Below are 23541 nucleotides of genomic sequence, written 5' to 3' on the forward strand. Positions count from 1 at the left end.
CTTCCCGGACCGGGGCACGAACCCGCGTCCCCTGCACTGGCAGGCGGATTCCTAACCACTGTGCCACCAGGGAAGTCCATGTATCTTTTTGAAAAAGAGTTTTCTCTGGAGATATGCCCAGGAGTAGGATTGCTGGATCATACGGTAGTTCTATTTTTAGTTTTTTAAGGAACCTGCATACTGTTCTCCGTAATGGTTGTTGGACTCTCTAGTAAGACTTATTTTTTAAGGAGGTGGGCAGCATTGTGTGTGTGTCTCCATGTGTGTGTGTATCGGTCACCACGTATATCATCCCAGTGGGTCCTGACACCCGCATTCAGCCTCGTTGAGCCCACGTGACGCCCTGTCTCACTGCACAACTACAGTGGCTACGGGAAGGCACCCCCAGGCCATCAGGGGCTGACGAGCGGGATGAGACTGATGTGATCTTGCACGATTCCTCTCTGAGCCCTCCGCCAGTTTTTCATCAGTCAAGTCCCTTCATGTTTCTCTGGGGCACGTGTTTGTCTGGGGCTCTCTCCCACTCGGTGGCCCGGGTATTTCTCCCGCTGTCCACTGCATACAGTCCCTTTCACGATCCTGAGGAATCTCTCCTGTAGAGGTCACGGGCACAGCCCAGATGATGGGTCTGCGTATGTTTATTTCCAGAGAGTTGAAGATGGAGGTCCCTCTCTGTCCTCCTGCCCTTCCTCTCTCGGTCACGTGAGCACACACACCAAGCTGGCAATCCTCCATCTAAGAGATAAGGACCAGGATTCTGTGAGTCTGAGACAAATGTTTATGTTGCTTCCTTTGTCCTGTGGGACTTGATTCTGGGCTTTTGTTTCTCTCTTCTTCAGATGAGATATCCTCTGCTCATTAGCAAATCTCTTGGAAGATCTTGGATAAAGATTGCTTATTTTAATTTCAGCAACAGTGGTGGTATTTAGACCAAAGTAGCAAACTTGGCCCAGGGATGACTGTTTGAACTTCAATCATATGCGACGCTCTTAGTTCAATGGGGACATCTAGGCACAGAAGGCTGGACAAGACCCCCCAGCGCACAGAAAGGAGGAATTTTAAGTTTGTTTGCTTTTCTGACATGATCTGCTCTCAGTGGGTACAGGTAGGCTCCAAACTTGGTAATTTCCTAGGAAACATGCAAATCCTTTCTCCCTGGGATTGGAAACGAAGCCATTAAAAACAATTTACTGAGCATTGACTATGTGCCTTGTTTTGTGAGAGGTCAGTGGAAGGTGATCATCAAAATTCACTCAGAAAAATGCTGGTGCCAACTTCTCCTCCAACCCAGGAGACATATTTCTGTGTATCTTCAGATGGTGACCACGGGCCCTGTTTCTTTGGTTATCATTTCGGACAAGATAAGTTTTGAGATCAAGCATTTAAATGTGATGGATGTATATAAAGAGTGGATGGTCAACCCCTTCCGTTCAAACATGAGATTCATAACAGGGCAGCTAGTTATTCTGACCAGTCCCTCACTTCACCCAACTTAAATAATCTAAAGATCAAATTGCTCCTCTGAGGAACTGAATAGCAGTGGAAAGTCCTTCAGCGTGGGGGCCTCTTTCCTGTCATTCATTCATTCATTCATTTATGGCTGCGTTGGGTCTTCGTTGCTGTGTGCAGGCTTTCTCTAGTTGTGGTGCTACTCTTCGTTGCGGAGCGTGGGCTTCTCATTGCAGTGGTTTCTCTTGCTGCACAGCGCGGGCTCTAGGCATGGGGGCTTCAGTAGTTGTGGCTCGTGGGCTCAGTAGTTGTGGCTCGTGGGCCCTAGAGTGCAGGCTCAGTAGTTGTGGCACGTGGGCTCAGTAGTTGTGGTTCGTGGGATCTAGAGCACAGGTTCAGTAGTTGTGGCTCGTGGGCTCAGTAGTTGTGGCTCGTGGGACCTAGAGCACAGGCTCAGTAGTTGTGGCTCACGGGCTCAGTAGTTGTGGCTCGTGGGACCTAGAGCACAGGCTCAGTAGTTGTGGCTCACAGGCTCAGTAGTTGTGGCTTATGGGCCCTAGAGCGCAGGCTCAGTAGTTGTGGCACACGGGCTCAGCTGCTCCATGGCATGTGGGATCTTCCTGGACCAGGACTCGAACCCGTGTCCGCTGCACTGGCAAGCAGATTCTTAACCACTGCGCCACCAGGGAAGTCCCAGGAGCCTCTTTTCTTACCTCTTGGAAGGTATGCCTCTGAAGATGATAGGAAGCTGGATTTCAGAATTCTATATTTCCCTTTTAACTTTAAGATCTATCATCTAAGGGAATCCTTCTTTTTAAAAATTAAAAAAAACATTTTGACATTTTATGACTTAGCACTTGTTGTCTGCAGAGCTTTCGAAAATTATTGTGGTGACTAATTTTGACAGCAAGCTCACTTTGACAGTGGAGAACTCCGAGCAGGCAGGATTCAATCCTGAAGGTGGTGAAAGTGCTGAGATTAGAGTCCACGTCCACCCCAGCACTCCCTCTAGTGTAGCAAGCCCACTGCCCCCCACGGGGCTGACTGATGGGCCTTTTCCATTTGACAGAGGAAGCCACATTCCAAGAGAGAGACAACCAGATGGAAAACTTGGCAGGAGAGCTCTGCTTTCCTGTGTCACTTTCCAGGAAGCACACATCATCCTAGGCTCACTTCCCATGGGAGTTTTCCTCGGAACTAGACACACATTTCTCAGTGAGTTTCATCCATCCCTTGGTCATAAGTTTCCTTTCCATCACCCCCCGTCCCCTGAATGAGTCGTAACACAACAGAAATGCTGGTGAAGGAAGTGGCCACGTGGGGTGTCGATGACCCCCTTATTTATTTATTTATTTTGTGGTACGCGGGCCTCTCACTTTTGTGGCCTCTCCCGTTGCGGAGCACAGGCTCCGGACGTGCAGGCTCAGCGGCCATGGCTCACGGGCCCAGCCGCTCTGCGGCATGCGGTATCCTCCCGGACCGGGGCACGAACCCGTGTCCCCTGCATCGGCAGGCAGACTCTCAACCACTGCGCCGCCAGGGAAGCCCCGATGACCCCTTTTGACATGTCCTCCTGCTCCAGTGAAAGGAGACGAGTAGAGCCCTGCTCGTTCCTGACCAGATTCTAACTTTCTGCATCTTGGACAGATTATGACTGTAATTTCCTGCTCTTTTGGTAGAAAATAGGGGGATTGTAAAGCAAGGACAAGTGAGAGAGAAATCCACTGCAGCTCTGCTTTCTGTCCCCTGGTGAAGAGTGGAAAGTGAGAGCTGGCATTCGTGGTTTGGGGAAAATGACAAAACAAATGAACAAAGCAAAACACCTTTCCTCGCTGTTGTGTTGTTGAAGAGATCAGAGGTCTGCTCTCTGGAGAAGATGATGCGTAGGAAGCTAGGATGAAGTAGACTGAGAGCTCAGGGATTCAAAAGGGGGCCTACACCCCAATGGAGGTCACTCCAACCCCAAGACCCTGAAGTGGGAGGAGACATCCCAGGAGGGAAGTAAGACATTACATCCTCTGGAGACAATGAAGAGCCACGAGAAAAGACACCAAGCCCTGACACTTAGGGTTCCCACTGAAAGAAACACCTTGCCACTGGGACACTCCACAGGGACAGCCACAGAGGACCATCCCCACCTGGGCACTTGGAGCTTTTGAGTGCTTCACTCTTAAATATGGATGGAAAGCCTCCTATGTGAAAGACAGAGACCAAAATAAATAAACAGAAAAAAAAAAAAAAGAACTGGAAAGAAACACAAAGGAAACAGAACATGCATGATAATTAATATTATTGGAGTGATAAGAGGATGTTAGGATCAAAGACAATAATAGGATGACATGTATATAAAGAAAAACCAGATAATATGAAGGAAGTCTGGGAAATTCAGAACATGATGGCAAAGGTTAAAAAATCAATAGAGGAGATTAAAGGTAATATTGAGGAAATCTTCTAGAAAGTAGAACAAAATGACAAAGATGGAAAATAGGAGAAACCAGGTATCAAAGCAGGAGGCTGTGCCCAGCATCAGATTAACAGGAGCTCCAGAAGGAGAGCACAGAGGAAATAGAGAGACATCACTAAAGAAACAATATCAAAAACCTCCCAGAACTGAAGAATACGGATGTCCAGACTAAAAGTGCCCGTTGAATACACAACATAGTGGGCTCACAAAGACCTACTTTAGGGCGCACCATCCTGCAACTTCAGATGAAGAGGAATAAAGAAGAAATCCTAAGAGATCCCGTGGGTGGTCATGGAGGTAGGGGGAGTCCACATACAGCGTATGGACTACAGACTTCACCAGAGCAACTCTCAAAGAATCTGAGGCAACACCTTTGATATTCCGAGAGAAGTCATTCTGTATTTCCACGTCCAGTCAAACCATTAACCAGATATAAAAGTAGAGCAAAGGCTTTTTCAACTATGCAAGGACCCAAACATTTTACTTCTCATATACGCTTTCTCTGGATTACTGCAGGATGTTCTCCAGTGAAACAATGTTGTAAAACAAAACACAGGCAGACTCGGGATCCAGGAAGCAGAGCAGCCAGTCCAGAGCTGGGGTGAAGGGAAGACGGGACAGGAAAGGGGCATCTCGGGCTGAGGGTTATGAATGAGGCCATGTCCAGACAGGAACAGAAGGACAGAGGACTCTAAAAGGGAGGCGCCTGGAAAAACAGCAAAGGCAGCAGCAACAAAACCCAAGCTAAAGAGAGGAACGGATGAATTAGCTGATGCATGTGCAAATTAACGTCGGTAGACATTTGGGAATCTGTAGCTTTTGGGGAAAAAAATGATGGGTACATAGAAACTAAAACAAGTAACAGCAAGGCAATTATTATTACCGTTAGGTAAAATAACTGGCGGTCTAAAAAAGGCATCACAACCTTAGGATGCTACTTGGATTAGTCATAACAATGTAATGCTGGTGGGTATGGCTTTTGCCCAGAACTGTGCTATCACCGTACTGGGGAAATGGGAAAAGGAAAGTGTGGGTGGTTGCATAGGAGACCTCAATCCTCACCTACCTTATGAGGAATTCAGTACATCAAAAATGGATAAATCAAGGAATAACACCCCGTGTCCATTATTTAGAAACAGAGACAGGCAAATACCAGAAGAAACAGCTAAAATTGCTGGAAGCGGCAGGAGTTGTGGGGTGGCGGGGGGAGGGGGGCTCTTTTTCATACACAGCCTCCTAGAGCCATGTGGCTTCTGAACCACGGCATATATTACTTAGATAAAAATATATGTGAATGCATTAAAAAAGCGAATGAAATAAAGACTTGGAGGAAGCAGGAATAAATAGCTTATGGTATCTGAACAACTTAGATTCTAGTACGCTGTAGGAATTGCTCCCCAAGACACAGGGAGGGCGCTGGGTCAGCTGGTACCAGCATCACCTACGTTTACGTGTCTGGCACCACTCTCAGGTCCATCAAGGCCTCCAAAGTGCCAGAGGGCAGTGTGGGCAGCACACAGAAAATCGCAGCCAAGATGAACTCAGATCTGATTCCAAGTGAGCAATTCTATCTCAGCGGGAGCTAATATCGTGCCTGGTGGGGTGCTAACCACCTTCACGTCTATCTCGCTTAATCTCCCCAAGAAGGTGGTGGGTTGGGTCTTTTAATATCCTTGTTCAACCAAAGAAGAAAATTAAGCTTGGAGACGTCACAGAAGGTGTCCACATCGATTGCAGCTGCTAAGAGGCAGAGGTGGGAAGGGAACCCAAGTCTGTGAGCCTCGGAGTCTAAACCCCTAATCACAATCATTCTGCTCCAGGGCCTTCCGCCATCTTTACATATTTACAGCTGTGCCAAGCCTGTTCCACCACTTCTGGTTCCTTGTCTTTCACTAAGTTACTAAATCTCTCCAGCATCGGTTTCCTCCCTCAGTAAAGCTGATGATTCCATCCCACTCACGAGCCTCAAAAACTGTAAGATAAGTGAAAAAATTTTTATAGACTCTAAGTGTCAACTTATGCAGATGAAAATATTATTTTTGACGACGGGAAGGAGACGGGTGGCCTTGTGACGCGATTCTGTCCCCTACGTAACCTTCAGAAGAGTCATCTCGGGCTCACTGACGCGAGTCACTAAGCTCCAGAACAGATGCTGACAAGAAACAGCCGGGGCTCTAGAAGGGCACACACCACCCAGGTCAGCAGGCAGGCTGATGGCTGTGGGCACCTGGACCCTAAATGTGGCTGGCTCCGAATGCATCACCTCTTTAGTTCTGGGGATTTCTTTTTTTAAATTTCCCATTAATCCCAGAGTCCTCTGTGATCATTAAGCTCAGAAGCACTGAAATCTTCACCTTCAGCTCAGCATCTGCGACTAGACTGAACTGAACAACTGCGAGAGAAACCATGTCTGCTCCCTTAACCCAAGGGTTTGTATAAGCACAGTTTGGGGCAACTTTTTACTTGCTGGGGTTAAGGGCGATTTCATCCCAGTCAGTGACTTCCCAGGCATCTACTGCCCAAGTCTGCCCCCTGGTGGACAGTCCTCACTTTTTATTCCTGAATTCTTCCAAAGTGCTTTCACATGGATTAAACAAACACCATCAGAGACGCTTGCCACCTATGAGGTACGTAAGACTGGTATTATTATTTCCACTTTATAATGAGAAAATGAGCGTTTAGAGAGAGGAAGAAATTTGCAAGTCCCTGGAACTACATGCAGCGTCTTTGTTCTTCCATTCAGCAAAACCCCCAAATACCGTAGTCCGAGTGCTCTGGGCTTGAGCCCAGGTTAAGTCTTGGTTCAGCAGCTGTCACCAAGCGAGGTTCTTCCACAGAACTGAATTGGATCACTACCACGCCCTCCATGATTTTGAACATTTGCATTCAGTGGAACTATTCTGTGCAGTGATGTGAAGAACTTCCAGAAGGAAAAGTGATGGCCGACAGACCGCTGCACCTGTGTGTGTGCTTTAATGTGTAGTCAGTTGTTGCAATCTCTCCAAACTAGGTTTAGTTAAACAGGAAAATACAGGCAACGGGATCTCCTCTGAATACAGCCATTGACCATGTTACAACAGGTGTACTTGGCTTTGAAGTTCTCTAAGGAGTGTCTGCCCTCTGGGGCACAGTGCAGCCCAGCGGGTGAGGTCTGTGATCTGGAATCAGGCTGCCAACTTCAGCTCTGACTGACTCTGCCATTCAGTAGACATGCAACCCCGGGTGAATCTTATAACCGCCCTGCGCCTCATCTTTTTCACAGGGAAAACTAAGATAAAGAATAGTATTCATCTCAGAGATGGTGCAAAGATGCAGCCACACAACTGACAGAAAGCACTCAGCACCAAGCCGACCACAGTGCCATGGGTGTTAAGTATCGGCTGTCCTTCTCCCTGGTCATTAATGAGCTGACCTAAGGCTGCACTCCTGAGACAGAGGGGGCGTGTTGGAGGACGGGTGCAGAGTGAGTGTTTACTTTAAATACGTTCTCCTAGTGATGGCTCTCAACCCAGGGCGGGGAGCGGTATTCTGCAAGCCCCTCTCCCCCGGGATGGGGTGTGTGCTGGATTCTGTGGGCGTTTTGGGTTATCCAATGAAAGGAAACACTACAAGCATATGGGGGAACTGGATGCAAGGGACTGTCCCACTCAATTAAGAATTGTCCCTTGAATAGATGTGTCCGTGAAGAAGATGTACAAATGGCCAGAGAGCGTACAAAAAGATGCTCAACGTCACTAATCATCAGGGAAAAGCAAACCACAACCATAGTGAGATACCACCTAATACCACCAGGATGGCTATTATTTATTTATCTATTTTTTGGCTGCACTGTGCAACTTGCAGGATCATAATTCCCCGACCAGGGATTGAACCAGTGCCCTCAGCAGTGAAAGCGCAGAGTCCTAACCACTGGACTGCCAGGGAATTCCTAGGCTGGCTGTTATTAAAAAAAAATTTTTTTTTTGCGGTACGCGGGCCTCTCACTGCTGTGGCCTCTCCCGTTGCGGAGCACAGGCTCCGGACGCGCACGCTCAGCGGCCATGGCGCACGGGCCCAGCCGCTCCGCGGCATGTGGGATCTTCTCAGACCGGGGCACGAACCCGCGTCCCCTGCATCGGCAGGCGGACTCTCAACCACTGTGCCACCAGGGAAGCCCTGGCTATTATTAAAAAAAAAAAAAAAACCCAGAAAATAACAAGTGTGGGTAAGGATGTGCAGAATGGAATCTTTACACACTGTTGGTGGGAATATAAAATGGTGCAGTCGTTATGGAAAGCAGTATGGCAGCTCCTCAAAAAATGAAAAATAGAATTACCATATGATCCAGCAATTCCACTTTTGGGTATTCACCCAAAACAACTGAAAGCAGGGACTTGAACAGATATTTATAAACCCACGTTCACAGCAGCATCATTCACTACAGCCAAAAGGTGGAAGCTACGCAAGTGTCCATTGACTGGTGGATGAATAAACAAAACGTGGTAACTGCATACAGTGGAATATTAGCCATAAAAAGGAAGGAAATTCTGACACCAGCTACAACATGGATGAACCCTGAGGACATTATGCTAAGTCAAATAAGTCAGTCACAACTGGACAAATACTGCGTGATTCCACTCACATGAGGTACCCGGAGTAGTCAAGTTCATAAAGACAGAAAATAGAACGGAGGTTGCCAGGGGCTGGCGGTGGGGAGTTACTGTGTAAGGGGTACAGAGTTTCAGTTCTGTGTGATGCAGAGTTCTGTGCATGGATGTGATGATGGCTGTAAAACAAGGTAAACATACTTAATGCCACTGAACTGTACACTTATCAATGGAGACCATGGTAACTTCTGTCACAGTAAAAAAACTGTCCCACCCCATAGAGAACAGACTTGTGGTTGCCAAGGGGGAGGGGGATGGGGGAGGGGTGGAGTAAGAGCCTGGGATGAGCAGATGCAAACGAGTATCTATAGGATGGATAAACAACAAGGTCCTGCTGTAGAGCACAGGGAACTATATTCAATATCCTGTGATACACCATCATGGAAAAGAATATGAAAAAGAATGTGTATATATATATATGTATATATAACTGAATCACTTTGCTGTACAGCAAAAATTAACACATCGTAAATAAAATTTTTTTATAATAAATAAAAATTTAAATAAAATTGTAAAATGTAAATAAATGTAAATAAAATTCAATAAAAAATAAAAAATTGTCTCACCCAAAGTGCCAATAGCATCCTTTTGAGAGATACTTCCAGAACAGCCAAGAATGATCAAATATACATGCATTTGGTTATAAGAGGTTCATTTATAATTGTGAGACCTAGTGCATTTGTCACATTGGTCTGGGTTTCCCTCTTTTGGCCACAGTTGCCAAGTTCAGGGGACCCCTAAAATCAAGCTAAGGAACACCTCCAAGGAGCTAAAACACAGTGATGGGATTGGAAGTAGTCACGTTAGGAACATCCGATAGCTTTAGCTCCACGGAGTTCTCATGTATTTAGAGTCATTAATTTATAAATTACTTCTACTAATCAATAAAATCGCATTAGGGGCAGCAAGGTGGGATTCCCAGCTTCAAAGGAGACTTTCAGATTTCAACGGAAAACTCTGGAAGAGGAAGAAGAAGCTCTTACCTTGTAGATACAGGACTTGGCGTTCAGGAAGAAGAGCTCTATGGTGGCATTGTCCTTTAGGTATGAGATGCTCTCTATATAGAACCTGGAAGAGAGAAACTGCCAGTGAACTGCAGAAGCATCAACCAGCCAGGCAGAAAATCAAGTGTTCTCCGAGTTACATGATTTGACTTGAGGATAAGGGCTCCCAATCCAACAGGAAAAGAAAAAGGCATCATCTATTGCTTCCACCATTCCTTTTTGAGAGAAAACAGTGCTTTTCAAGTTCGTTTACCATGGGTTAGGACCATCATGACTGACAGCCCTTCTCATAGCAAAGAGCCGGCCTGCCATCAACCTCTAAGAGTAAACTTGAACTTGACCATTTACTTCCTTTTTCATTACCTGCTTTCCAATTTTTTTTTATAATGTCATTTGTTTCCATTGCATTACTTTTTGTCCTAATCAGTGTTGAGCTGGAGTTTTAAAAGATAATTTCTTCTGCTTAATCGAAAAAAAGGGCCCTCTTTCTCCTTGAAATGGTTACAACAGATCTTCGTGAAGATGGCAAGGTGGGGTTTGACGTCTGCACATCCAGAGAGCTGTGGCTGGTGTTCTTAAAGCCGTGATATTCATGCACAGGAAGCCAAATGAGAATTGGATTTTTTTATCCAGATGAAACTTATGGATTTTTGTCAAGACAACACATGCTGAAATTATTTAAGTTTATATTCAATGATCCTTTACACATCGAATCTGGAGTTTATGCAATTCCTGAATTAGGTGAGGCACCTGTACTTGTCTAAGGATCAGCTGCACTGAGGAAGCTGTGAGGAGAGGGGAGAAGGAAATGATTGGCACGCAGAGCCTTGGAGGGGGAGAGGTTCTGAGTGGGGTGGCAACCCCTGGAGGGCACTGGGTACCTGCCTCATGGAAACTGGGGGCCCCAAGACAGGGCGGGAGGTGAAATGAGAAGCAACAAGTGCTATGATCGTCCAGAACAGCATTACGATGTGATGGAAAGTATCCTGGGGAGGAAGCCGAGAGCCCAGTGATCTGGGCCCAGTGCTGTGTGACTCAGGGCAAGTCCCATAACCTTGCTGGGCTTCTGCTTGCCAGTCTGTAAAAGACAGCAGGACGTGGTCAGCAGTTCCCCATCTAAGAAGTCTGCTGCTTTCAAATACTGGAACCTAATTCAGATTAAAACAACAACAATGATAGCAAAACCAACACATCAACACTGTAGGGCAAACAAAATGTGTGTGTAGGCTTGGGCGAGCCCGTGGCCCCCCAGTTTGCAGCCTCTTGTCTACAGACTAAGTAAACAACGTCTTTGACCATTTTACAGATGTGTGCAGAGGCTGTCGTGATGAATACAACACAGATTCATTTAAATTTGTAATTGAATCCAGAGTAATCTTCAGAGATTAGCAGATATTTTCAGTCCACGGATATTAGTCTGACAATTACCACCATGGAGGGTCTACAAAGTTTTTGGAAATTACAATATTGTCTTTATTCATGCAAAGCCTGGGAATGAGTTGGCTGGTTGATCTCTACCATCACCCTCTTCCCTACCAAAAAAAAAAAAAAAAGGCAAAAAAAAACACCCCCACCTGCCTCCAGCTTTTGGAGCAAGTATTCTAGGTCATGGAGGTCTCCATAAAGGGTCTGAGTGGTCTCAGAGGAACGGTAAAGCTGTACTACTTTCACTTCCCTAGTAATGGAGACTTGAAATATAGAAGCAAATTCTACATCTCAAAGCAAAACACAGTTTTCCCTTGGTATTCACAGGGGATTGGTTCCAGGACCCACCCTTCCCCCAGGATATCAAAATCCTCAGATGCTCAAGTCCCTGATATAAAATGGTGCAGTAGGGCTTCCCTGGTGGCGCGGGGGTTAAGAATCCACCTGCCAATGCAGGGGACACAGGTTCGAGCCCTGGTCCTGGAAGATCCCACATGCCATGGAGAAACTAAGCCCGTGCGCCTCAACTATTGACCTTGTGCTCTAGAGCCCGCGAGCCACAACTACTGAGCCCGCATGCTACAACTACTGAAGCCCGCATGCCTAAAGCCTGTGCTCTGCAACGAGAAGCCACCGCAGTAAGGAGCCTGCACACTGCAATGAAGAGTAGCCCCTGCTCGCTGCAACTAGAGAAAGCGCGCGCACAGCAACAAGACCCAACACAGCCAAAAATAAATAAATAAATTAAAACAAACAAAATTTTAAAAAGTAAAAAAAATGGTGCAGTACAGTCGGTACATATCCGTGGGTTTCACATCTGATCCGTGGATATGGAGAACTGACTGTAAGTTACATTTGATGTAATTAAAAAGTCTACATCCGTTGTAAACTTTTTGGCAAGGGGTAGTCAGAATAGCAAAATCAGAAGGAGGGAAGGAAGGCAGACAGATGGAAGGGAAGGGAAAGGAAGCAGAGGAGGGTGGGGGGAAAGGGTGACAGAGGCTCAGGATGGGGCTCTGGGTGGGTCAGAGCAAAGCCAGCTCGGCTGGGCAACCTGCAGGCGTGGCCTATGACAGATCAAGCTTGCTTCTGTGCCTGTGTCCAAGCTCTTCCTCTCACTTCCAGAACCATCCTCCTGCACACCCCAGCTCACTCCTGCTCCCTTCAGACTCACTCAGGGTCGCCACAAGTTTTCGCTGACTCTGCGGACGGTCCCCACAGAAGACCTCCTCTCCTGGGCTCTGGTGACGCCCTCTGCTTATTGTGTGGCCCCGTGGTCCCGTGATTTTCTGTCCCCTGAGATGCCTTCTTAGTAGGCTGCTAACTCCTTGAGGCCTGGGACCAAATCTCATTCATTTTTGCATCCCCAGCACTAATCCAGAGCCTGGCACCAACATTTAAGGTTCTATGAATGAAAGACGCTTTCAACGGTTCTCCTCTCCACACACCGTTGGTGGAAGTTCTTACTGGACAGTGAAATGGGCGATGAAGACGATGCAGGAGGGAGAAAAACTAATAAATGCTTTCCCAGACCATGTATGGTTGGGGGTCTTATACTCCACACCCAGCCCCTGTCCCTCCGACCCCTCTTTCACCGTGAACATGGAAAGCTGCTCATGCAGGGCTGCGGATGACTTTCAATCCTAGAGCCAGAAGAACAGCAGAGGCTTCTAGAGTTTGCGAGTCAGTGACCTTAGCTCTGGAATAATGATTCTGAGTCTAAAGCTGTTGGGTCTGAAAGAACTTAATTTTTTCAAAGCAATGCCTTACATCTTGATCCCATTTGCTTTAATTCTGGAGAATTAAGGAGCGAAGACATTCTGCCCGCCGGCTCCCCATTTTCTCCTCAACAGCATATTAAGAAAAAAAAGTAACACTTCCCTTTCCAACTCTCTAATAATGGAAAACTGAAAGGAGATGGCAAATTCTATGCCTTTTGAGATAGTATTTGTTCCCTGGCTGCACAAGAGACAGGAAGGTGGAGGAAATAACAAGCATATTCTGAGATGGACGGGAAAAAAAATCACCTCCTTTTGAAAGAAACTGGAAAGCAGTTTCCTGTTAACCTTTATCACCAAGAAACAGCCTGGGAAACCCTGTGAGTTCCAGGCCTGTCATGTTAGTGTTCTGTAAACCTGGATATTTAATTCATCCCGAACTTTCCTTCTGCGCTAGGAAGCTAGTGAGTCAAAAGTGCCCGGAGGAAAATAGACCTCAGATATCTCAACCCCACACCGAGGCCCAGCGCACTCTACCCGAGAAGACACTTCTAGGGAAATGGGGAAGGTTGACCCCATGTGTGTTCGAAGTCTTGATGCCAGTTCTGTTCCTTTGGATTTTCCTGAGAGCCTGGTCAAAGGTCCTCCTTTTGGGCAGTAGGTGGCGATGTTGCATTTGCTTACCTACCAGCACAGAGGGCTTCCTCAAAGACCCGGTTCACAAAGAAAATTCCAGGTCTCTGGGTAAACCTAAGGAAATGAATGACGTCTCGTAGCTTCAGAGGGTCTGTGTGGACAATTCCAAGTCTGATTCTGTATTAACTATGCGTTTTGGATGCTTTGACGTCTGGGGCCTTGCTGACCCTGGAGGGACAGCCCCTCCTAGGCTTAGTCAATTCCTAAAGATGGTAAAGCATTCACCTGTGAGCACACCTTTTGCAGGCAGACCAGCCAATCCTGCGCGCACATACACTTCCTCGCCTCCCCTATGGGGATTTCACATTCCAGGCCGCTATCCACCTGCCTTAATCATCCCAGAGCCAGCAACTGGATAACTTGGGACAGTTATAACATGCCCCAAAGCCTGCTGGGATTATTCAAGCTAGCCAATCCTAAGCCTGCTTACCCTGATTCACCCATTCTTTCCTGCAAAAACCACAATACACACTGGTGCCCACAGGTCTCCCGCTCCCTCTGCCTCCTGGCCGAGCCTGGTGCTTCCCCATGTGGCCCTGCCTGGCATGGGGTACCTCCTCCTCTTGGGAACAGAGTAGCAGTCTCTCTTTTCAATGGCAGTCATCTCCTGATCTGTTGGCCCCAAGTACCTGAACACTAATAAAACCTACAATTTAAAACAGGCTCTTCAGCATATTTAGTAGGACTGAATCTGTTTTTTTTTTTTTTTTGGCCACACCACACAGCTTGTGGGATCTTAAACAGGGATTGAACCCGGGCCCTGAGCAGTGAAAGCGTGAAACCCTAACCACTGGACTTCCAGGGAATTCCCAGTAGGACTGAATCTTAGGGTTTCTTTTTTTTTTTTTAATATTTATTTATTTGGCTGTTCTGGGTCTTAGTTGTGGCATGCAGGACCTTTAGTTGAGGCATGTGGGATCTTTAGTTGTGGCATGCGGGTTCTTTGAGTTGCAGCATGCGGGCTCTTAGTTGTGGCATGTGGGATCTAGTTCCCTGACCAGGGATTGAACCTGGGTCCCCTGCATTGGGAGCATGGAATCTTAACCACTGGACCACCAGGGAAGTCCCTTAGGGCATCTTTGTGAGTCAAAGGAAACAGTGCTCTAGGCCAAGGGCAAACCCGGCTCAGTACCATGACTGATGCCACACCCAACCTGACCCAGATGATGCTAACCTGAGGATATATTATCAGAAGGTCTAAGTAGGAATAAATATGTTCTATGCTAGTACGTGTTTGAGCATGTTAAATACCGAAGGCTCTGAAGCCTTGGGGAGTCTGGTCCCCTTTACCGTGTAGAAGTCTCAGGGGGTGGAGATTGAACACCATCCAGCAAGATGACATCAGCTAGGCTTCCCCCACTGGGCCCCCTCTCTCCTCCTCCCTCTCACATCCACCCCTTGGCACTTGGGAATCACTGACTATTTACAGCAAGTGTTAATTAAATGGCCCAGTGATTTCATTTTGTAATGAACACAAATGTCACATTTGGAAGGCCTGCTTTTGGTAGCAAAAAGGAGCGATCGTAATGAGAAGGATAATTAACACTGCTGTGAGTTTCTGCGGCCAAATATCTCTGATGTTGAGAATTTCAACAGCGCTGAAAATCCTAACTGGGACACCCAGTTGAGATCTAGCAAGTTCTGGTTAGCAGGCACCTCGTTTTAAATCCATGCCATCTTTGTTACCGTGAGTGACAGGAAACAGCACTGGCTGTCTTAATCAGCCAGGAAAGACACCAACAGTCAGGTCATGAACTCAATTGTAAAATCCCCTCTCCCAGATTAAAGCTTCCTGGCATCTCCTCTCTCTCTCTCTCTTTTTTTTCTTTTCTGTAGCTCACTTTTGTTTATTGTTTGTGAAACTCTTAAGTTTGAGAAGACACATCTAATCTCTATTTATTTTCCTACAAACAGTGTCGATGACCAGAGCTTCAAGGACATGGCTGGAGAATACACAATGAAAGGAACAGCCCAGACATGGAGGAATCATCCTGAGCATAAACTTGTATCTACAAAAAAAAAAAAAAAAAAAAGAAGGACAGAGGGGCCCCCTTGGGTGGGTAGGCATATTTTCCTTCTATTTTTTTCTCGACCTATTTCTTCAGCTTGCCTGGTGGACACTACCAGAGGGTCACTGTTCTCCGTTTGGGGAGCTTGCCTCACAGCATTCAACAAGGGTCTTGTCGTTGACTTCGATCTTGGTCATACGCTGGTCACTGGGCTGCTTGTAACAGATGTGTGTGAGGGGGGCAGGAAGTGGGGAGAGATGAGGCTGGATGGGCATATGCACAAGTCAGGTCACAAGGGACATGCGAGGGCGGCCTTAGCATGCTAATGGAAAGCCAGGAACACCATGAGTAGGGGATCAGATAAGAATTCTAGAAAGGTGCTCAGTGGCAACGCATAGGATAGAATGGAAGGGGCCAAGACCAGAAGCAGAGATGAACAAGGAGACTTCAGGACCAGGAGAGGCTTCGGAAGGCCCTAATTATAGCCACGGAGGGTGTGCATGGAAAGTAAGCGATGGAGCTCTTAAAGACATGAAAACAAGAGGAATTCATGAATAAGAGGCCAGAGGAGGGAGCAGGTGGGAGACAGCAGATGACGTCAAGGCCGATTTTCAAGTTCCTGGCTTGAGGGGCTGCATGGGTGGTGGTGTCCGTCGCAGGGATAAGGAGGGAAAGAAGAGCGAGCTGGGGGCAGAGAGATGATGACATTATTTGATTCAGACAGGGGAGGGCAGAGACACGCCTGCGGAATTTGGTGCCCAGAGACCTCCAGTGACCATGGGGGTGATGGGACCAGAAGCTGGACCCCCAGAGACTGAGGGATCAATGGGACGTGGGAAAGGGGGCAGCAAGTCCATCCTTCTGAACCTTTGCTGTGAACAGAAGGGGGAACAGGGGTGGTAGCTGTAGGAGGAGGCAAGTCAGGGAGGGTATTTTCTTTTGTGAGGGTGGGAGCACCATGGAGGGGCGTGGAGGGGAGAGGTCAGTGGAGAAGCAGCTGAAGACAGAGAAAAAGAGAGGGAAAACTAGAGGGAGGGAGCTCCCTGAGGTGGTGGGAGGGGCTGGAACTGGAGGGCAGGTGGACCCACCAGCCTCAGAAGATGGGATGGGGTGTGTGTGTGTGTGTGTGTGTGTGTGTGTGTGTGTGTAAGAGAGACAGAGACCTTGGAAGCTGGGGATGGTGCTCGTTCACCTGTTCACTTCTCTCTTCCTACCTCTTCAGATGGTACCTACGACACAGCAAGTACCAATGAATACCCATGAATCCACAACCGAATGCATCGATCATGGTGAGTACGAAGCATGGCGTTCACAAGTGAGAAAGCTGTTGACACCTCACAGTTGACATGAGAGTGGCTTTTGGCTCTTAAGCCCCAGCAGTGACACAGCTCAGGGTGACAAAAAGGGGCTGGTGGGACTGAGGAGCGTTCTTTGTGGAAGAGGAGAGAGCCCAGGGCAGGGCAGAACGCTTCCCCACTGGACGTCCCCCTTGTCAGGAGATGGCAAGTCTTTCTCAGGTGGGACTAACAGCACCCATGTCAGCTTCTGAAAACGCCTGCTTTGCCACTGAAGATGCCCCTTCCCCCACCAAGGTGGTTTCCAATAGGGCCACCAAGCTTTGGAACTACAGGCTGCTTTGTCCCCCGCAGGGGGAGCTCTGTCATGGTGCTGAGTTGGGTGGCTCCAGAGGAGCAAGGTCAGGCCTGGGAGGGCTGTTCTCTACGACACCTCTTGCCCAGAGATGGGGGCATCTGTCCTTTGCAGATGGACGCTGGTGCTGCAGATGTGGCCAAGCGTGGAGCCGAGATGGGCCAAGGTCAGCGATCTCAACTCGGGTCCTCTGGCCCTGCTGCACAGGCAGCAACGGCAGGCTCTCTGGTTGGCCATCTTGATGGCACTTTTCACTTGTGAGAAGGAGGCTGCGTGGTGTAAGGGGTAGGGCCCCACCACTGGGGTCAGATCTGGCTGAACAGATACAATAACTTACCAGCCATGCCTGGGGGCAGAATCTACCTAAACATCTTGGGCTCCCATCTCCTTATCTTGATTAGGAAAAATAATCCCTGTTTCAAGGATTGTTGGGAAGATAATTCATCCATAATAATGGACGGTTCCCTCTTCTCTGACCTTTTTCCTTTTTAGGTAATTATTAAGACCCTGATGCCACTGTGACCATTCCTGGTCATTTGACTGATGAGAATTGCAGGGATCAAGTCCCTTTGAAGCTAAATAACGGGTCAGTGAAGGCAGGTTCTTAGCCCTCCATCCTGTCATTCTGAGACTGTCCTGCAGCTAGCTTCACACCCTCCAAGGAGGAAATGCTTATTTCCTGGCTTAGAGGATGAAGCAAAATTCTGTGAGTTCCAATTCACGTTATTTAATATATTTGGGTCTTATTTTTCCTAATTGGCTGAATGGAAGCCATAATTCTGCCCTCACTCTCACAGATGTTTTGAATATGCATCGCAGCAGAAGAATATATAAATGCCAAGTAACAAGCTATGCTGGGTGGCAGCCCAAACGTAGATCCTCGGTGACACAGGGTTATGATGTCCACTCCATGCATTCTTTTTTTTTTTTTTTTTTTTGCAGTATGCGGGCCTCTCACTGTTGTGGCCTCCCCCGTTGCGGAGCACAGGCTCCGGACGCGCAGGCTCAGCAGCCATGGCTCACGGGCCCAGCCGCTCCGCGGCATATGGGATCCTCCCAGACCGGGGCACGAACCCGTATCCCCTGCATCGGCAGGCGGACTCTCAACCACTTGCGCCACCAGGGTGGCCCCACTCCATGCATTCTTAAATCTTGGCTTAAGGCAGCTGGTCTTTTCCATGGTCTCTTTTAACAGGTGGTTCTATTTTGCTTTTATTCTCCTATATAACTGTACACATGTTATATAGATGTAACATATAGATGTTTAAAGGTAAGGAGAAAGGCAATGAGGGGCGGGAGAGTCAGTCTGCTTCAGGGATGCACGGGTGATGGACAGCTGGGTTCTTGTTTAGGAAGGTCAGCGTGTACGCACAGGGAAAGAGCCCAGCTGGTCAGAAGCTCTGTTGGAGACTCCAGCATATTCCAAGGTCTGGGTCTTTTATGAAGATAATCTGTCATACCACTCCGTTGTAGAAAATAGCCTATAGGCATCCTCAGAAAGGCACCGAGTTATAAATTGGGAAATCTTCCCAGGCTGAAAATCGAGGTAAAAGTACGGAATTCACCCCTGTGGGAGAACCTGCTTCCTCTCTGGGAGAAGACAAATGAGCAGTATTTTGATACCATGCTGTTCAGCCGGCTGCAAAGTGGGGACTCGGAAGAGCAGGGGTTCCGGCAACCAGGATCTTTCGTGGCCAGTGCCAGGGAGACACCCACGCCGGGAGGCGGTCATAAAAATTCAGGTGACAGAAGATGAGGGCCTGAGTTCAGGTAATAAAGAGGAGGGGGCAAGGTGGAGAGAGATTTCGTAAGTAGCAGCAGAGACTTAATGCCCGTAAGAATTTGAGGGAGAGGAAAGGGGAACAGATTTTAAGATTTAAGCCTATATAACTGAATGGATAATGACGTCAGATTTGATGGGACCACAGGTTTGGGGAGGTGGGGGGTGGCTGGGAAGATGATGAATTTGGCTTTGGACCTGTTGAGTTTGATGTACGCAGGTGGCCAAGAGGTCACTGGAAATAGAAACTTGGGGCTCTCCAGAAAGATCCGCTTGCAGGATGAGCTAGAGAAAGCTCTGCCTTGTATTTCTGTGAGATGTCCATCCCTAAATGTGAATTCGGAGAGTTTTTCCTAATGAGCATTTGGGGAGGTGCCTGCTTTGGCCAATGAGGAAAATGCATGTCCCTGGGTCTTCAGTCACCCCGTCCCCAGTTCTACTGTTAGGCTGGTTCTACCTTGGCAGTTCTCTGTGTATCTGGTTCCACGGAGAGACGTTGGCTTGGAGTGATCTGGACCCATCTGCACGTAGAACCTCAGCCACAAACACTTCAACCCGGTGATCTCACGGCGTTCCAAGCTTTCCTCCAAGGCTTGTTCCCCAAACCCACAAATAATTCAACTCATAACAGACACTTGAAAAAAACAGCTAATACGCAACCAGCCCCGTGTTTTCTCTTCTTGGCTAATGTTCGCAAAAAGCATCACGAAGGAGGGGGGCCTGATCCGTGGCAAGTATACGCACCCATCCCCCACTGCGGGTTAATGACCTGATTAAATGCAACCGAGTCTCCCCTGATGCCGCCACCTCTCCCGGTGCTGCTGTTACTCTTTGCTGTATAGGATGACTTTTCCATTTATCTGAGAAAAAGTAGTCGCCATTAAAGAAAAGATGACACTGAAATCATGCCCATCAGGGATGGAAATGGCAAAGATTAGCTCTGATATGTTTGCAGCTGATAAACAAATCAGAAGGGGATTAAATGCAAGTTTAAATTTATTCAGCCGGCTGAGATAATGACACATACTCCCGCCTGTGAAAGGGACCCTTTACCTCTGATTTCTGCCTTTCGCTGTATCAGGACGGCTACGCTTCAAACTGTATTCTTGGCTGTCCTTTTTAGGAGGAACGGGAATTGTGAAGCATTGGCGTCCTGCTCTTGAATTTCTGTTCACATTTTTAAAAAGTGCTGGGTCTATGCATTGAGTGGAAGGGTTAGTGTCCATTGGAAGGCTGAGACATTTGAACCCAAGTACCTCTGCAGCTGTGTAGACAGAAACAGCCTGGTGGCTCCACAGACTGGGTGCTCAGGGAGCCGCTAGATCTGGGGGCTCAGATTCTGGCTTTGATACGCACGATTTGTACTTTGCCCTTGAACCCATGACATGATCCCCCTCCGGCTTCACACAACCTTTTGCAAACCCAAGTGGTCAGCCTGGTTGACTTCATAAGACTATTGCAAGTAAGAATCATACAGTTACCTGCAGTCATGAAATAAAACTTCTTACAGTACGTTAATGAACAGAAAACGACTACTGTTTCTGATATATTATTACACCATAGCCTCCCTTAGTGGGAAACGCATTAATCTGTGGTTTGCTGCTGGGTTTCAACTATTCCTATCTGGGATAAAACAGGCAAGTTTCAAGAGACCAAGCAGCGCTTGTGACAGAAGGAAAGAATATGCAGACATTTGCTATGTAGCTTCGAAGGCCACCAAAAGAAACCACGGATTTGTGTTATTCTCAGACACTTCGTTTGCTTTGAGATATATATATGCCCTCCTTCCCCCGCAAAAAAGCAAAAAAAAAAAGGGTTTTATTTTCATTCCACACAAGCATCCTATTGTCAGAGCACAAACACGTGTGTCCACGCACACACGCCGACCTGCCTTACACACTCACGCCCTGTGTTTACATCTGCTGGGAATGAGGGTACACCACAACCTCTATTCCTGGCAATGAACCAAGACAAACTGGGCTTCCCTTTTCTGTGACTGCTCTACCCTCCCAGACTTTCCTGACAAAGGAGGGGGAAAAAACAAAAAAACAACGGAAGGATGGATACCCAGTGTACATACCTGACACAAAAGTATAAAACCACTGGTCCCGACTTTTTGGGGAAGTCGTGTTCCAAGACTCTTCGATCTAGTTGAAGCCAGTTTAAGTGTCCCCTGAGGAAAAGAGAGACCGGTGGGTTAGGGCTTTGGGTTTTGCCGGAGTTTCTTGGGACGAAGGTATATGTGCTGCCAAACATGCCGGACCACAGGTAAACGTGGCCTGTGCCTCACTCTTAAGTGCTCAGTATCTGCAGAACCCAAGGGAATTATCGGGGGACTACTGCGGCAGCGGGAGCTACTGCATGACAGTCAGAGTCGGGGGTTTGAGACCCGCAGTCCATTTCCTCAGCGGCACTAAAATGAAAAGGCAATCATACTCTCCTTCTTCTGCTGAATTCCCTAACCACCACACTCCTGACTGCCTTTTCTCCTGAAGGCCTCCAAACACACTTCAGAAACATGTTAGCAGTCTTCACAACATCTTGCTGGAAGCAGGTGGGGTGCAAAGTGAATCAGAGACGGTTTCTTTAAAAATGAAACGTACACCGACCATACCACCCAGCCACTCCACTCCTAGGTATTTACCCAAGAGAAATGAAAGCAGGTGTCCACGCAGAGACTTTTACACACACATGTTCACTTTATTTGTAATAGCTCCAAACATGAAACAACCCCAATTTTTACCAAAGGGGGAAATGGACCAATTATGATATGGTTATAGAATGGAATACTACCAGTCATAAAGACAGTGAGCTATTAATACACACAGCAACAAAGATGAATCTCAAAACAATTATGCTGAGTGAAAGAAGCCCGACAATAGAGTACAGACTGTATGATTCCATTTATAGAAAACTTTAGAAAGTCCAAACTAATCTGCAGTGACAGAAAGCAGATTGGTGGTTGCCTGCGGATGGGTGATGGGGGGGAAACACAGGGAGGACGAGGAAGCTTTTGGTTGTGATGGAGATGTTCATTATCTTGATGGTGGTGATGGTTTCATGGGTGTAGACGTATGTCAATACTTACGAAATTGTACACTTTATGTAGTTTATTGCATGTCAACTTTACCTCATTAAAGCTATTTAAAAGTGAACCACGGAAATATCTGATGATATATAAATGGGGTCACTTCTGCATTTATTTCTCCCTTCCCTCCCTCCCTCCCTGCCTCCTTCCATAAATGTTAATTGACCACCTTCTTCCAATAAGGGTCTGGAGATGTAACAGTAAGTGAAATCAACACAGTCCCTATTCCCCTGATGCTTATATTCTTGTTAGGAGACAGACACTCAGCAACTATTTCCACAATTATGTAATTACTAATAGTATTAGGACGATGAGTTGTGAGAACCTGTAAGAACCTGATCTAGTCCTGAGGTCTGAGAAGTACTGCTTGGCGTTTGACTGTGATTTGAAGAATGACAAGAGGAAAGCAAAGAGGAAGGGGAAACCACTTTCCAAGTAGAGGGGCCAGCATGTGCAAACGCCCTGAGGTGGGAAGAAACCCTGGTGTCATGAGAGTAGAAAGGGATGAGGCTGGAGAGTGGTGACCAAGGCCTTGGAGTCAAGTTGAGGAGGTTGGTCTCTGAAGAGCAAGGCAGGATCACAGAACAAGTATGAGCAGAGGAATCTACCCTTGCCCTCTTCCTCTCCTCTCCTTCCCCAACCTCGGTCCATCATCCTGGGGGTCTCAGAGTCCTATAACCGCCTTGACTTAGTAATAAGCTCATGCTGAACGGACACAACGGCACAACATTTCCTCAGGGCTTGGTGCTGAGTAAATAACACTGATATTTATAACGTATATACCTGTGTGAAAGGCTGGCACTTATTAAACAAAAGCTGTTGTATCATTGTATTAAAACGTTTGCTCCTCTCAGCCTCCAAAAAATGAAAGCTAGAGAACACTCTAGAGGCTTCCATCTCCATTTTGAGATGTCATTCAAACTGCACCTTTTGCACAAGAAAGCAAATTCCTTCTTCAATTAAGCCTGCACCTGTGGCTCCAGGGGTGAGGATGAGAGCTGCTTTGGAAGAGTGCCCACCTGAGGAACCTGGCCTCTTTCTCCTCCAAGAATTTTCACCTAGACAAAAATTTTTTTCTATTAACTTTATGTTTCATGCTTGGTGACTCTTCTCTGCGTACAGTAAGGGTAAAAAAAGAATGAAAAAAGAAGTCTTCTAAGCAAAACGACTGGGCCAACATCTTCCAGAAAGACAGGATAAATTCTCATCCAATGGGACATGAGATCTGGAAACAGAAGGCCTGGAGGCCACTGTTGTCTCTGGTCACACCTGAATGCTGACAATGCCTCTCGGGGATCATGTTGTTTCAAACCTCTGCACCTTAGCTCATGCTGTTCCCTCTGTCTAGAATGCCTTTCCTCTCCTTCACGGCACAGCAAAGTCTGGCCCATCCTTCAAGACCCAGCTCTCCTATGTCTCCTCCAGAAAACCTTCCCCAACACCCCTTCCCTCACACCACACACCAGCCTGGGCTGTGGGTCCTCCTCTGGACTCACACGGCACCCATCCCAGGCACACCTCTGCTGCTGCACTTCCCAAAGTCTATGGAACTTATTCTGTGTACACACTTTTCCTCAACAGACTTTTTATATCTGAAAAACACAGAGAGATC

General features: G+C 47.2%; 1 protein-coding gene across 7 annotated transcripts in view; it reads right to left on the reverse strand.

The window, feature by feature from the left end:
- The window catches only part of FRMD4A (FERM domain containing 4A), a 346032-nt gene that overhangs the window by 123896 nt on the left and 198595 nt on the right, over positions 1-23541 (reverse strand). For all 7 annotated transcript variants that reach the window (XM_060097751.1, XM_060097749.1, XM_060097748.1 and 4 more), the window contains exons 4-5: positions 20922-21014; positions 9543-9627 (exon numbers count right to left, since the gene is read on the reverse strand). In XM_060097751.1, coding sequence (XP_059953734.1) covers positions 9543-9627; positions 20922-21014 — 178 coding nt within the window. The remainder of the gene's footprint in view (positions 1-9542; positions 9628-20921; positions 21015-23541) is intronic.

Source organism: Mesoplodon densirostris, chromosome 4, assembly GCF_025265405.1.
Source record: "Mesoplodon densirostris isolate mMesDen1 chromosome 4, mMesDen1 primary haplotype, whole genome shotgun sequence".
Classification (NCBI taxonomy): domain Eukaryota; kingdom Metazoa; phylum Chordata; class Mammalia; order Artiodactyla; family Ziphiidae; genus Mesoplodon; species Mesoplodon densirostris.